At 39.1% G+C, this 16,550-nt stretch overlaps 1 protein-coding gene across 1 annotated transcript; it reads left to right on the top strand.

Moving 5' to 3' along the window:
• Positions 1-7,506: 7,506 nt before the first annotated feature.
• Positions 7,507-11,801, top strand: LOC121862481 (beta-1,3-galactosyltransferase 1-like). The gene is made up of 5 exons (XM_042360785.1): positions 7,507-7,728; positions 7,914-8,153; positions 9,467-9,861; positions 11,079-11,244; positions 11,703-11,801. Exons 1-5 carry the CDS (start codon positions 7,507-7,509, stop codon positions 11,799-11,801), a joined length of 1,122 nt encoding a protein of 373 aa, XP_042216719.1.
• The last annotated feature ends 4,749 nt before the right edge of the window (positions 11,802-16,550 follow it).

Below are 16,550 nucleotides of genomic sequence, written 5' to 3'. Positions count from 1 at the left end.
TATATATATATATATATATATATATATATATATATATATATATATATATATATATATATATATATATATATATATATATATATATATATATATATATATATATATATATATATACGCGCGCGGGTGCGTACTTTTTTGTCTTTTTCGCCATCCATACTACATATTATTTTTCTCCCCCTTACAATATTACTTATTATTAAGTTTTTATATGTTAAATTCAATCTTGGGCAGAGGATGGCGTCCTATTGATAGAAAGATAGAGTTACCCCTATTACTATTTTCTATGATGTCATATGTTTGTTTAAAAGAAAATGCATTCTGTATAGGGCTAACTTGTATTTATATTTCTTAAGCTTGATTACGATATACGTGATGTATTACGAGAATTTATATTAATAATTTATAATTATTGCACAAAACTGTTACCACCAATTTCGACACGCCAAGTATTTTGACAAATAGCGGTTTGATAGATTGATGATGGATGCTGTGTGAAGTCAGCATACAAGTTCATAAGGTCAGTTTTTAATAAACTAAAAGATACATAAGGCCATTATGTTAAGATATGTCTTTCTTTTTCCGTCTGTCATAGATACTTTTACTTTTACTTTCATCATCTTCGCCACTGATTGGCTTGTTAGCCGCTAGGGCGGTAGGTCACACCACTGTTCGGCAAGTACTGGCTCTCGAATGTACCTGAACCTGCTCCAGTGTTGGTCAAGTCTGGTCTTGAAAAAGCTCACACTCGGTGCCATCACAACACTCTCTGGCATATTGTTCCAAGAGTTCACAATTATCACTCCGAAAAAGTTTGCCCTCACAGTTTTCTGGACACTCGACTGAGCAGTGCTCTCTGAAATGTTTATAAACTTCAATTAGATCATCCCTTACCCGTCTATAGCATAAGCTAGGCAATTGCAGGCATTCTAATCTCTCTGGGTAACTGAAGTACCGTAGTGCAGGCACCATTCTGGTGGCCCCCCTTTGGATATTTTCAATCAATTGACAGTCTCTAGCTCTAGCATATCTCGGAGAAGCACCTCACTCTTGAAGTGCGTTACGAGGGATTGGCCGTCTAGATATCTGAACGACCTGGTTATAAGACCTACTAGTTTAATCGTTTGATTTACCTTCTTCTCACAATGGCCCGAGAACTTCAGTTCGCTATCGACATACACCCCCAGGTCCTTTTCACATTCGGTTTATACTAATGCAGTTTTTTTTCGCACCCTTGGGACATGTGATATGCTTCCTTACTGTTGGTGCATCCTCTTACACCTCGTGACATTGAATCTTAGCAGCCATTTCTTCGACCATTCTTGAAGCTGGCAGAGATCTTTCTGTAGTTCTTCACAGTCTGTTTGGTTATTAATTTCCCTGAATAACTTGGCATCGTCCGTAAACATTCGTATGAAGGAGTGTATAGCTTTTGGCGTGTCATTTATGAAACAAGTAAACAGCACAGTGCCCAGCACACTGCACTGTGGTACCCCGCTTCTCACAGGTACACATGACGATTTCGTGCAATTGATCACCACACACTGCTTGCGGTCATGAAGAAAGTCTCTGATCCACGCTAGGACACTTCCCCGAATCCCGTACCCTTCCAGTTTAATTCTTAGCCTTTCATGGGGTACACTGTCGAAAGCCTTGGCAAAATTTAGGTATATATTGTCGACATTACCACCCTGTTCCAGAATTTGAGTCCAAACATCCAGTATCTTGAGAAATTCAGCCAAGCAGGAGCGTCTCCGTATAAACTGTGTTGGCAGTCCTTTACAGTGAATTTGTGTTATGTGTAGGACACTTCACGTATGCCTCCTCCCATCCTCAAGGGCTCACGTTCAGCTGTAGTCATAATTAGTCATATTGATTTAATATATGCAAGTGTTGGTATAAAGTGGTCCTTGGTTCATCTCTAATCGCCAACTGGGCTATTGGTAGTCTTACTCTTCCTCCCTCACTAAGCTCAACCACTGTACCCGCCATGAACATACAATTTTTCCAGAACGAACAGGTAATCCATTTTGTAAACCATAATACAACATTACTGTACAGAATATCTGATAACTCGATTTATCCTGTTTATTGAAATCAGAAATTGTAATGATTACTGTACTAAATTTAGCAAGTGTGTGGCCGAAAGAATCCTAAATTCTATAAACCGACCACAGTATAGTAATAGGCTTGTTTACTTATTGCCAAGTGAAGTGAAACAAAAAACATGAATCTAAATTGTTTATTCTCCAGTGTGTTTCTTTTTTTTACATATTTTCTGTTATTCGTCGGAGAATTAATGATACGGCATTCATAAAATATTTATTTTAATATTTACAAACTGAAACATGAAAAATCAGCGTTATGTACACAGTTACTATGACAGCATTGATTATTTTCACCAATCTACACACTACCCTGTATACTCGACCCAGTCTAACAGGACCACCATCACCACTCACCACCTGCGGCCTACCGCTGAGCTCACTCAGTGTCTCGCTGGCAGTTGGTGGTGGTGGGTGTTGTATATTGACTTGAGTGCATTGTTGTGACAGATGTAAGTGTTTTGAAGTTTTCCCTGTCGATAGTGGTAGTGCGTTAACTGTTGACTTCAAATTTCGTTGTTGAGAGGAAAAAGTCAATACGAACTGATAACCGATTGCTAACCTAACCGGCACTCATGTGAATTACTTATTGTTTCATATAGAATAATTTTTACAACTTTATAGATGATTACAGCTCATTAATGTTCATCAGCTTTGTCGGTGAATAGTCGATCTTAAAATAAGGAATTCAATCGATAAGCTTGGATGTTGTGACTTCTGTACACTAACTATATTGACGTGATGTTCATTAGTTTGGTTTGTTGAGGAGGAAAGGAACTGATGAAAACTTGAAAATTTAAGTGACGAAATTAAAAAAAAAAGTGGTTGGAATCGCCTTTAAAAAAAACTTGGGTCTCAAAGGACTCGTGAAACACTGATACTCAGAATTCAAGGGTCTAGTGAAGCATAAGATAACGAGATACGAAGGTTCAAGGATTTGTGAAGCACCGAGATGATGGTTCGGTGGACAAGTTTATTTCTCCACGCAACACTACTAGGGATAAAGAAATGAGTTCCCTCCCTCCGTGTTCTCGTTAATAAAAGTTACATTAAAAAAAGATTATAAACAGAATCCACTAATACGTTACAAATAAATTCTAAATCCTATTAGGTAGACTAGGTATACTATTTTGGGTGATATTTAATTTAGAACTACGTACGGAACTATAATGAAAATATCTCTATCGTTCTTATATACAGGCACTTCCTTAGTACTGGGCAAATTTATTCACGAACTTCCAATTAGTTATTTCATATACACAGTGAAGATTATTACTTTCACCTGACAGAAGCTGGCAGATGTACCATTTTCTTTTATCAATTCAATGAAACAGCCAAATAACATATTAGTTATGCACAGGGTCTATGGCAGGTAAAGTGAGACGAAGATAATTATCATGTGCGATAAGAAACTTAGTCTATAATGTGACTTTCCACATTATTAGAACCAAGTATGAATTCATGAATACGCGTCAAGAGGAAAACTTGCCCACGTCACGTTCTACCGTCTGAAACAGTGTAGGTGGGAGTTCATTATCTTGGATCACCTGAATCATTTCGTTCTTCACTTGGAAGCGTAATGACAAGCGATCCTCTGGTCTGTTGTCTCCATAGAAGGTGAGTAATTTTGTGGTGTATTTAAAGGATATGATTCACTGTAAATATTATGATTCGTAGACATAGAAAGTAGCTATAGACTTTAAGTATATATTTAACGAATGAAAATGAAAGTCGGGTAAATCTATGAACCAGAGGGTGTCGATACTGTATATAGATGAAATTATTTCTTGATCAGTTCCTACTGTACGGAGTCCGATCCTGATAATGGTATAACTATAGATGAAAGTTAAGCAGAGGGTTGTCACATCATTTATGAACTGTTAGCATATTAAATCTACTCTTAAAAACGGTAAACTTTCCCATTAATCTTTCGCATTTCCTGTGGTACAAAAAGCTGGGGAAGGAGATGAATATTTTTTTAACAATGAACATTTTCAAAAAACCATTTAATGTATAATAGTCTCCATTACAGTAGCCACGGCCTACCTGAAGTTAGTTGAAGACACCTGACTCTTGACACCCACTTAGTTGTCGTGAGTAACAATGGAACTAATAGAAATAAGCCAATAGAGCAAATAAAACAGCCAGAAGATCTTAAGGTTATTCATTTAAATAGCTTAGATGTTTCACTCAGTCGCTTGATGTATATAACGAGAACGTAAGAGTTGACGTCCAATAGTCTACGGGGGAGTATTGGGCTGTGGTAAGCTTGCGTGACCATTTTTGCATTCTGGGCTATTGATCTCGGTTCTATAAGGTCGGGTTAACTTATCTAATAACGGGATCCCTGTTTTGGTTTCCTGTGTGTTTTATATACTTAACAGCCAGTCTTTAATCGACTTGTATATGTGCTTCAAAAGACCAAGTAGAGTGCAGTTCATAATACTCCAAACATGGCAACTTATGTGGATAATTTGGCAAATGCTTAACTTCCTTAGGCTTTAATTCACTGTGTAAAAACTATCAGATTTCTGTATATGAAGACTTTGTTAACGTACAGTGGGGTGAAATATAGTGTTTGTTACCAGACTTACATCGATAAATATATGAAATATAGAAACTTACATATAATAATTGATCCCTTGTTCCATTAAACAGGTTTTTCAGGTACTGTAGTTGTAATTAAGGAAGGTGAGATTGTTTTTTTAAAAGTCAGTGTTTTAATCCTCTGTCCTAGGCACTGAAACGTCAGGCTGGATCCTCCACTGTAAGCAAAGATATGCACCAGACGGGGGCGTGACGTAAATTATATTAATAAGATTTTTAATGTTACGGATAACGAGAGAGATGACAACCTTAACAAAAATAAGGATATAATGAATAGACAGTGATATATTTATTACATCACATTAAACAAAGATATCAAAACAAAATAGTGTTTACAACATGTTTGATGTAAACGAAGACTGCGAGGTCAAGACTAGTGCGCGAGTTTATCAAGACAAATTACTACCCATATGAGCAACAGTTCAGTCGAGTTGGGTGATAAATGTTTGTACTCTATTATAGGCTTTCAGCGAACTGGCTATTCTCATTTCCCATTTGCACAATAAACAAACATAAAATTTAAAGAGTACTCCAGTGTTTTATTACAAAACGAAGCTCAGTAAATGAGGAAGAGGCAACAAATGATTGAGGCATTTCTACAGGTTCTGTGCATGGAGCTCCAGTCCCTCGTTCGGAAGTTTGCACCCATAAAATATTTGAGGTACACAGATATCAGTATCAATTGATCCTGGAATTATCTTTGTATAAGCCAGAGGAGAATAAACACACTGAGTGCTTTTGTAATGCATCCGTAATGAAGCAGTTCATTTACTGCCACTTTATCTCCTCATAATAAATGAGCCGCACATTCAGCCGCGCGTTTTTAATTGATTGCCACCACGTAATATGGGAGAAATGCAGGAGTGAATAAACTCTAAAGGATAGATTAGCTACAGCCAACGTCACGGCAAGACTTTACTGAGTTTCTGATATAAAAACAGTGTACTAGTTGAAGGGTCTTCTGTAATAGTTAATTGCCCTCCCATATAACACCCGTGAAGCGTTGAGCGCTGCTTCCGAGCGACGGTCAGGAACTTCTGCCGGATTTCAATGTAAAAGTAGATCTCTGATCGATATTGGAGTTCATTGCTTTATTATATACTGTACCTCATTATAGCCAGATGGTGCCTGACCTTGCGTGATTTCTTCAAAAGAAAATTAGATAAACAAATACGTGATGCTCGACTCAGTATGTCAACCTTCAGGGCGCAGACCCAAGTACTGTAAATTTAAGAACCGAGTACAATACCAATTCAGGTTGTGGTAGATCTAGTCATTATAAATAAAAGATGATGAATGCTATGAGTAGTGGGTGGGTGCGACCCCTTATAGCTAACACCTGTTCTCTCTCTGGCAGGCGAACACCTGACTACAGTCCTCTTTGTCAGTCAAATATGTGCTGTTACCTTCCTTCCCTTCTACCTTCCCCTTCTTTTCCTCTTCCCCCACTTTTCCTTTTCTCTCTCTTTTCCTCTTCACCCCCTCTTCTCCCATTCACCCCTCTTCTCCTATTCACCCCTCTTCTCCTCACCCCCTCTTCTCCTATTCACCCCTCTTCTCCTCTTCACCCCTCTTCTCCTCTTCACCCCCTCTTCTCCTCTTCACCCCTCTTCTCCTCTTCACGCCCTCTTCTCCTATTCACCCCTCTTCTCCTCTTCACCCCTCTTCTCTTCGCCCTCTTCTCCTCTTCACGCCTCTTCTCCTATTCACCCCTCTTTTTCCTATTCACCCCTCTTCTCCTATTCACCCCTCTTCTCCTCTTCACCCCTCTTCTCCTCTTCACCCCCTCTTCTCCTCTTCACCCCTCTTCTCCTCTTCACGCCCTCTTCTCCTATTCACCCCTCTTCTCCTCTTCACCCCTCTTCTCCTCTTCACCCCTCTTCTCCTTCCTGTCTAAAATTATCTCCTCTTCATGTCCCCCTCATTGATCATTAATTCCCTGCACCAAGCCCGTCACAGTGGAGGGAGGGAGAGGATTCAAGAGTGGCTCGATTTTACTGTACTTTATCCTAGATGGTTAGTACCCCATAATGCTCTTCAAAAATACAGTACTATACTATATATGGGCAAGTGGTGATTCAATACAAGTTTATAAACACCTCACAGGACATTACTCAGTCATGTGTTCATATCTGGAGCTGACGGATGCCAGAGCCGCCTGAGGTCACAGCCTCAGGTTAAAGAAGCCACAAGTACAGAAAATTGTTAGTGTAAACTTTTTGTGGTGAAAGTTGTGAACCCTTGGAAAAATTTGCTTGAGAGTGGTGTGACGGCACCGAGTGTGAGCTCATTTAAGACCAGACTTAACCAACACTGGCGCAGGTTCAGATATAGTCTGGAGCCAGAACATGCCTAGTACTTGCCAACAGTGCGTAACAGACGTGATCGACCGTCAATATGGCTAACAGGCCGTTCAGAGGCGACCTTTAGACACGAGGCGAAAGCAGTATCCACCAGGCAATTGCTATATGTCGTGCTGCTGCTGCTCAACGTGTATATATTTCACATTACTGTAGTAGAGTTATACTATACTGGCTATATCTCAAGCAACGTATACATACAATAAACATATAGTGAAGGGAACACCAATGTAACTACTTGAGATTAAATACCGGTGCTATGCTAAATTTATTTTAAAGATTTTTATCTTATGTTCTTACATCTGTTGTGGTGTATCTTAGGTGTTACCAAACCTGAGAGTTATGAGTTGTGAAGCTAATACTGTACTGTACTGTACTGTACTGTACTGTAGTTCCTCCATCCAAACAGGTGTGTGGCTATTCTCCTGTGGATCACCATGAGAAAATTCTGGATACTGAGCCTGGCGGTCATCACTTACCTCTTATTCTCGTACACCAATATCTTCAAGGTCTTAAAAGCTGGCCTGAGACGTGGAGAGGCTGATAACACGTATGATGGGTTTTATTTCTCGAACACAGAGGTGGATTTGGGCTACAGGAAGCGACATGGAGGTCAGGAATGGAGGGAAATTGTGGGGTCATGGAACCATCACTACCAGGTGTGTGACTTGATTACTGAAACTGTCAAGACCACTGTTTATTTAGCTGTACGATATACAATATAGTCCTTGTAATTTGAAAGCAATAGATTCAGCTTGGTTAGGTTAGGCTAGGTTGTAATAATTTAATACCTTTGGTCGTGAGTAATTTGGTTACTAATGATACAATAACAATTGACTTGCAGGTGAAGTCACAAATAGAAGGTGATGTGGTGAACACGTACCCTGACGAGGTGACGTTCCTAGTGGAGGAGTCAGAGGCTTGCCGGGACCCTCCGCTGGTGCTGGCCATGGTGGTGACGGCTGTTACTAACTGGCACCGACGACACTTCATCCGTCACACCTGGGGTCACCCAGCCCTCGTCCAGGTCACGGGAGTCAAGCCACTGTTCGTAATGGGTCAAGTGAATGATAAGAAACATCAGGTGAGTATAGCGATAAAGGGGCACTTCTACTGAGGCTTTGGTTGTGAGGGAGTGGAAGTGATGCGACTGATAAAATGATAGTATCAGCCTCAGTCAAGAAGTATGATCACAACAATCTCGGGTTAAAGAAAGTGTTAATAATTATGAGTAAAAATAACCGCTGTCGTATATGTCGTTTAGCCCCGACTGCCTTCCCTGCATTGTCAGTTATTGTCACTCACACAGTGTAGATTTAACTTTTCCTTATATCTTAAAGTGTAATGTGGTACTGTATATCACTTTATAATTCACTTGATACATTGAAGTTTATTAAAGTTGTGATGTGATGACCTTACTCATTACATTTTGTAGTGAGTAGCAGTAAGCTGATAGGTGGCGAAAATTATATAAAAAATATTTGGCATTTGTGTGACATTATGCTCATGTCCAGTAGTCACTTCCCAAGAAGTAAATTACCAGCGTGCACAAGTCAAAATTTCTATGCCCAGTCTTCCCCTCTTTTTTAAACTTCTTTTCATTTAAGACCAGACTTGACCAACGCTGGCGCAGGTACAGATACATAATGGAGCCAGTACATAACAATATATACTTGTCAACAGTGCATAACAGAGACATGACCGACCGTCCAAGCGGCTAACAGGCCAACAAGTGGCGAATACTGCCACTATTGGCGAAGAGAATAAATTAAAGCAAGGATTCTATACTGTAGAAGGATGGCTGACTCCAATGAGTGAACGTTTTCACCCCAGAGCCGTAGACAGTTCGGTCAACTCGGTGACAGGCGGGCGCCATGCTGATACTCAGCTGATGAAAACGTTTGCGCTGGTCCTGTAAATGATGGTGATGACGATTTTTATTCAGTAAAATTGTCATACATATTTACAATTGGATAAGCATGTTTATAAACTATGTGGAAGACACCTCGAGAAGACTTCCCACCCGCTGAGTAACAACATGGCGCCCAGTTGGCTGAACTGTCTCTATCTACGGCTCTCTATATGCGGCTCTGGCCGTAGACAGAGAATAAAATATTGATCAAAACAGAGGGGTGAAATGGGTTAGAAGTGTTAGACTTGATAAGGAACAAATTTGTAGATTACTGTATTATATATGCTTTGGCAAGGTGTTGTATTAGAATACAGGATATATCACTACCAACTTACAGCTTCTCTGTCATACAAATATCATGCCTTCCATTACTCAGACATAATACCTTTTATCTCGGTTTTAGTACAAGTCACATTTGCATACGATTTGTGACTTCATGAACATAACTAAAATACCTCCCTGATTCACTACATTCCTCCCAGCAGGATTCTGTGATGCGAGAGTCACAGCAACATCATGATGTGGTACAGGCTAACTTCATCGACTCTTATCGGAACCTCACCTACAAGACAATGGCTCTGTTAACATGGGCAGCCCAACATTGTCCACTCGCTCCAGTCATCCTTAAAATAGACGATGATGTTATTCTCAATCCAGTGGCACTGCGAGAATTCCTTCTAGTTTACTTGCAGGAACACCCACAGCCTACTAGGATCATGGGTAAAGTAAGATGTTGTGACCCAGTGCTGAGGAAAGGGAAGTGGGGAGTGCCAGAGGATATATATCCAAAGAAGGGATATCCTACCTACGTGGCAGGGCCTTCATACATAGTGCCCACACCCATCATACCTACCCTACTGCAAGCCATCAAGAGAACTAAGTAAATCTTATATTTTACATGGTGAAGGAGATCTGAATTCAAGCTTTTATGTATGTGTGGACTGTAGTCAGAATAATTATCTTGTAATATATAAGTCTTCTTTTGTGTTCATATGCTGAATTTAAGCAGTTTTGGACAGATCTCACTTATTTTCTTTCACGTCTGTACTGTCTCTTAAACAGTATATAGGTATATACAGTTCCACTGACTTTTTTCAATAATCAAATTCTCTAAAAAAATTATCTTATAAGTAACATGTCATCGTAATAACAGGAGCGGATCCAGGGGGAGTCCTGGGAGTCCGGACCCCCTCTTTTCATCAGAAAAATCCAATAATTTTCCTTTAAAGCAATATTGTACTCTTTCGTTTTTATATAGTAGAGAGTAATTACTATTGGCCTCAGAATATCTCCTAATATCAAGTGCACATGGCTTCAAAATGGCCTCAAAATGCCCATGATATTGGGGGGGGGGGGCTTACAGCGCTCCCCTGAAACCCCACAGCTGGGTGGGCTCGCTTTGCTCGCCATGTTCTCTCACCCACATCTTCTTGGACCCCCTTTTTTATATACCTGGATCCGCCCCTGAATAATCACTGTTGCCTTGCTCCTCAACTCCTTGTAGTTTATCTAAGCATTGATTTACTCTAACGTATGACCTCTGCCGCCCTGCACTGGAGAGGGAAATACCTGTAAACTTGTAACAATTAAGGCTGTCAAAACTCGAGCTTCTCTTACAAGCAAGACAACTTTTAAGTTTTTCCTTTCTTTCAATAACACATTTATGGTTTATTTTCCTCACATCAAAAGGTAGTTATTATTTACAACCTGCCTTCAAATCAATACATTTTTCAACTTGATATAATATTTATAAAATCTTTAGTTATTTTTTCTCACCCCATTCCTTTGGTGTAACCTAATTCCCCTCATTCCTTCTTGACAAACTCCAGTCTAATTCCATATAAACTGTTTCCCTCAGACAGCCTTCCTCCTCACTGTGACCTCACCCGGTATCCTCCCATTCTTCATCTTGTTGTTTGTACAACTCATATCCAGACACACTCAACATTATACCTCTACCGTACACTACTTATCAGCAGCAAACTTTCAAGAGCCTACAAATAGGACCAAACTCCATAGTCTAATCTTTCATTCTTTATCCCTTGGTGTTAATAGTGAATCTTCTGTAACCAGTTCAAGTTAGTTTTATTATCTCAGATATGCTTCTCATGGGTTCTTCAGGTTCTTCTTCCTGGAAGATGTTTACACGACGGGTCTAGCAGCTAAGACCAGCGGTGTCCATCATTACAACATCTTCTCCCTCACTAATTCATTTGCCAGCAAGATGGACTACTACTGGTGCTCCGGAGCCAGAGTCTTCCAGGTGGATTTTTTTATTAGTGGTAACAAGAATATTATTATTGGAAAGTCTTTTGGAGTTAAGGTAAACTGTATAAGATGAATCATATTTAGGGCATTTGTTTTATCAATTCATAACTATTGCTTGTGCAGATTTAAACTTCTCTTCACCAATGAAGGCTGTAATAAGGAACAGATGTGAGTAATAGGGAACAGACTGACTGACTAATAAGCTAACAGGAAGGACTGTAGCAGAACATGTGAATGATTGGGGCGGAAGATGTTGAGTAGCGTATGGGGATGTTACAGCAGATAGATGAATGGATAGGGGCAGGTCATATTTTCTGCATTTACTTAACACCACTGAAATACCATCTCCCTTGAATTTTCTATATCCCTTAACCCACCCCACAATGTAAGAGAGGAATAAAACTAATTTAACAATAATAATTCTTATGAAATAATGATATCGTGTACTTTCAGGAGAATGTTGATATGAAACAAGCAATACAGGGATGGAATGCTCTACGAATATTGGAAAACCTTACCTACATTCCACCTTATGTCTTGGGAACCAGCTGAATTCCATACCACAAGCTGCTTCACACCATTCCCCTCTTTGTACTGCTAACTTCTTCAGATTAAGGATCAAAGGTATTATTCTATTTATAGTTCAGTATCCTCTATCAGGCTTATGATTTTTCTTGCCTAATCCAGGTTTCTGACTTTTAGTTCACCCAGTCATTTTTTAGTTTCCCTAAATTCAAAACTATTTTTGTGTGGGGGGGTACTGAAGACTTGGGTGGTCTCCAGATCCCTTGGCCTAAAATCTTCATAACCAGTAAAAAAAATCAAATTCGAGGTCTGAGTTTCATCATAAGCAGAACCAGTTACTGTACAGTACTACCTATACAGTATACATGTACTGACATGCATATCCTACTGTATTTTTAAAGATAATTTTCTTGTTTTAATACAGTACAGTTATTACTATGGGGGAACTGAAAGCTGTGTAAATGGTGCGTCTAGAATTTTTTGTTAACCAGGAGATTGTCTTTATATTACTAGATTAATGCAGACCTGATAGATTACTTATAGGTGAGTACAGTAATTGTACTGTCTGGCCTGAATCGCTCTTAAAGCAGGTTATCATTACCCTATTTAGCACTGTTTGATTAGTGCTCAGTTTTCAGGAACAACGTCTGGGCATTAGTCAAGGTACTTCTATATTACCTGTGATTATTTTTGCACCAGTCTTTCAACTGTTCCTTAATCATGAGTGGAAAATATTCTGTAAGTACACCTGGCAAGAAGTTGTAAGCAACCTTGGTTTTATATTGGTGAGTACTGTACCCATGTATCGGTGTTCATTTGTCTACTTGTGCACTTCATTTGAGGTGCTCCGCATTAGAAAGGGGTGAAGCGCCAAATTAAAAAAAAGCTGAGAAAAATGCATTTAAAGTTTTTCGAAGTTCAAACAACCATAACTTTGTTGTTTTTTAAGCTAGAGGGTTCATTTTTTTATTGTACAGCTCAATCCCTCTCCTAGCGAGCTGTGAAAACTGAAAGTTAGTACTAAGAATAGTTATTATTTTATCTTCAGTTGAAGGAGAATAACTACCTGTGTTGTACAGTTGTTTGATCTTCAAACCAACAATAATCGCGTTTTTCTGCAGAATTTTCTTATTATTGTGGGTTAATATTGTAAAACAAGTTAATGATTACCAAAAACAGCACTCGTCTTACACCCACCCACCCCCCATAATCCCCCCAAACAATGAAATAATAATAAAAAACTCATTTGCCTATCGGTATTTATTTTTCCGTCCCTATTATTAGCCAAGATTTATAATATTGTTGAGTATAATAGTGTGTAATAATAAGGAAACACCACTACACTCCCCCCCCCAACGTAATTAACATGCGAATACAAAGGCGGAGAAAGTTTTCATAATCTTTGGTAAAAACAGTATTATGACAATAGTATTACAATCTTATTTTGTTTAGTTCCTCCGTTTTATTATCCCTGAAGATCGTAGGAACTTGAAGTTACGTAAATACTGAGGAGTGCGTATAACTTTAATGGCCTCGTCATAATCAATCACGTACTTAGCAAAGTCTTTCTCTGCACCCTCTAAAAATCGCCACACAGATTCTTCATCAACTAAATCATTGATTATTGATGCCGGCAACAGTTCAGTTTCATTATAAGACTGAGGTATGGGCTCACTTTCATTAGCATTCGTTGGATCAGGCTCACTTTCATCACTATCAAGGTCAATGCATGTCTCGTCACTGTCCACTTCTACCTCCTCACAGTCTGTATGTTCTTGTTGTGATACATTAGTGTCACTGTTTGTGTTACCATTAGACTCACTTTCATCATTTTCATCTTCACTTTCATCGTCATTATTGCCGTCAGTGCATGTCACGTAACTCTGTACCTGAACACAGTCTGCAAAAAGGTCTTGTGATGCATAGCAGTCACTTTTTGTATTATGAGTACAGTATACCAAAATCACTATTACTATCACCAAGCATTCCTGGGGTGTCCACGTGAGCACTGTCGTCACTAAACACTCGCTCAGGAATAATAGGCTCCTGAACCCACACCAGAAGGCCTGGCCTCACTCGAGTCTTACTCTAATATCGGGCAGATGTTGCACAGCACTTCTCACACCAGTGGAACACGAATAGCGTCAATGTTACGCCAAAAAGTTATAAAAAATAGCAGTAGAAAGTGCACTGAACCTCCTTATGCTATACAACGTGTCAAAATTAACAAGGAGGCAGCATTTGGGCGCGCGAATTAGCCGAGGAGCTGTGACGTAGCAAGGGGAAATCCATTGTGATTGGCTGCCTCAGGGGGTATGTTCTAAAGGAGGCGTGCTGTCATTGGCTCTCACTCCTCTCGCGCTGAACGGGATGTTGCCACCTTCTTTGACTGAGCTCACAGCCAGATACGTAGCTCCAGGCCTGAGGTGAAATCACACCTTATTTTTGAAGGACTTTCTACCATATTTCTATTCTAGCCAGAGGGTTACATCCAACGCCAACATGTAGAGGGAGGGTGAAAATGTGATATCCATCAAAAAACGCATTTTGGCCGGGGTGTCGCCTCAACCCCTTCTAATGCTGAGCGCCTCATTTATTCTCTGTATTGATTGATTTAATTCTTGTCTCAATAGGTAAATGAGGTTTAAGTAAGGTTAAGGTGACCAAAAAATTTCTTATATAATGTACTGTATGGCAACCCCCAGTTATAACACTTAAGACGGAAAAAAGTGTTCATTTTGCTTTAGGCTTTCTAGGAACATCCCTGATATAAATAAGTGACTTACTGTACAAATACAGTACTGTGTATAGGCATTCTAAGTACAGTAGTTCAGAGAAAACTACAAACATAATTGCATGACTTTCTAATAGTGTTTCTTGGAAAAAGGTAAAGTGGATGTAAACATAAGAACTGTACAGACGGGAAAAATATACTACAGTATATATCAGTTTGAATGAAGATAAAGTAAGGGAAGTGAGATGTTTCAGGTACAGTATCAGGGAGTAGTATGCTAATGAACAGATGAATGGGGAACAAATGGAATGATAGAGTATGTACGAAATAAAATAATTGATGCATTAAGATACAGGTATTGAGAGAAATTATTGTATCAAAAGAACTCTGAAGTTGATGCTTAGAGTCAAGATGACGTAAAACTATGGTAGAGAAACAAAGGGAACAGAGATGACATTATTGAGATTAATATAGGGTGAATAACTGAAGAGATAAGATAATACAACAGTATGATGGAGGTGGTAATGAAGTAAGTGCCAGACAGAGAGCTGAAGAGGTTTTCTTAAGGTGGTCTAGACAGACTGAGAGGATGGAAAACAAGATTTGTATAAAGTAGTTATAATCCCAAGGCGAGTGGTGGGGTAGGAAGGTAAGGGGAAGACAACAAAATAGCTGAATGTATGCATTAGAAGCAAAGAGTTTCCAAGTGAAAAAGGTTCCAATCAGCAGAGTCCCTGATCACAGTTGTAATGACAGTGCCTCTGGTAACACATGTTTCCAGATGTAAACATACACAGTAATTCAGTTTCATATTACAATGAATTGTTGAAATTCCTGCTAAAAATATCTTGGCATACAGGTATAGACACTGCCCGGGTTACAGAACACTCAGTTTACAGAAATTCAAGGATACAGAATGCTTCCCATAAGTCCTATTATAAAATTTTTGGGTTGTGCAAGAGTTTCTGTTATTATGGAAGGTAACTAGTATGGTGTAACAACACCATTTGTGTGACGCCATCTGTGATTCAGTACAGGGTACAGTACATATTTACCTTATGGTAGGGTCAATTTCTGTTTTCAGATAATTTGGCATACAGATAGGGTCGAGGAATGGAACCTTTCCATAAACCGGGGAATGTCTGAATATTTTTTTTAAGAGTAAGAAAATATGAGCTCAATATTTTTGTTAAATGAACACTGTTAATACCAAGATTTACATGTAGAAACATTAGAATCCAGTTGTTCCAGTGATTGATGTCAATCTTTTGCAGCAAAGGTAACAAGTTTTACAGTGTGTTAACATAAGGTGCACAACTGAGCAATGGTAGTCAATTACCATAGGTTGGAGCCACATGATTCTGTACTTGTTCATTAGCTCTGGGATACTGTACTTTATGCTGTTTGGTCCAAGTTCACATTTCAGTTTTATCAGTCACTGAACATATTGAGGAGAAACATTGACATGCTTTTGAGGCAGTCGGCCACATGGAGCAGGTGCAGTACATAAATATTAGTACCTGTACTCAAAGAGCAAGGCAATTGTGCTTTGGGATTGTGCCAGGAACTACAGCTCCTGTGCAGTGGCATTAAATCTGTATGTTACCTTTCATCTTCTCAGTCTTGAGATAAAGTACCAGTACTACAGGTATAAAGTTTGTATTAACAATAGAACTGAGACAAAATAATTACAGTAATATCCCCGTTAATAGGAACAAATGGTACAGAGCGTTTCTGGGTTTGAGTGATTTCCAGGTAGTGAGACAAATTCTCTATCCTGAAAAAAATCACACTTGTACAGAATTTTTCTGTTGCTACAGAGAATTAACTGCAGTTGGACAGACAGAGTGGTACTGGTATCTATTTATGCAAACATTACTATAAATATACATTACATATTAAATAAACAAAATCTATTACTGTATACAATACTGTATACTGTATTCAACAGCAGATGCTGTCATCTTGAGCTTGTGATACAGGCAGGCCAATGGTGATATTATAATACAGGATCGCCTGCCTTTGTCCTGTACCACCTACTG

Source organism: Homarus americanus, unplaced genomic scaffold (genome assembly GCF_018991925.1).
Source record: "Homarus americanus isolate GMGI-L3 unplaced genomic scaffold, GMGI_Hamer_2.0 scaffold31037, whole genome shotgun sequence".
NCBI lineage: Eukaryota > Metazoa > Arthropoda > Malacostraca > Decapoda > Nephropidae > Homarus > Homarus americanus.
This window is presented reverse-complemented; position numbering and strand designations above follow the sequence as displayed.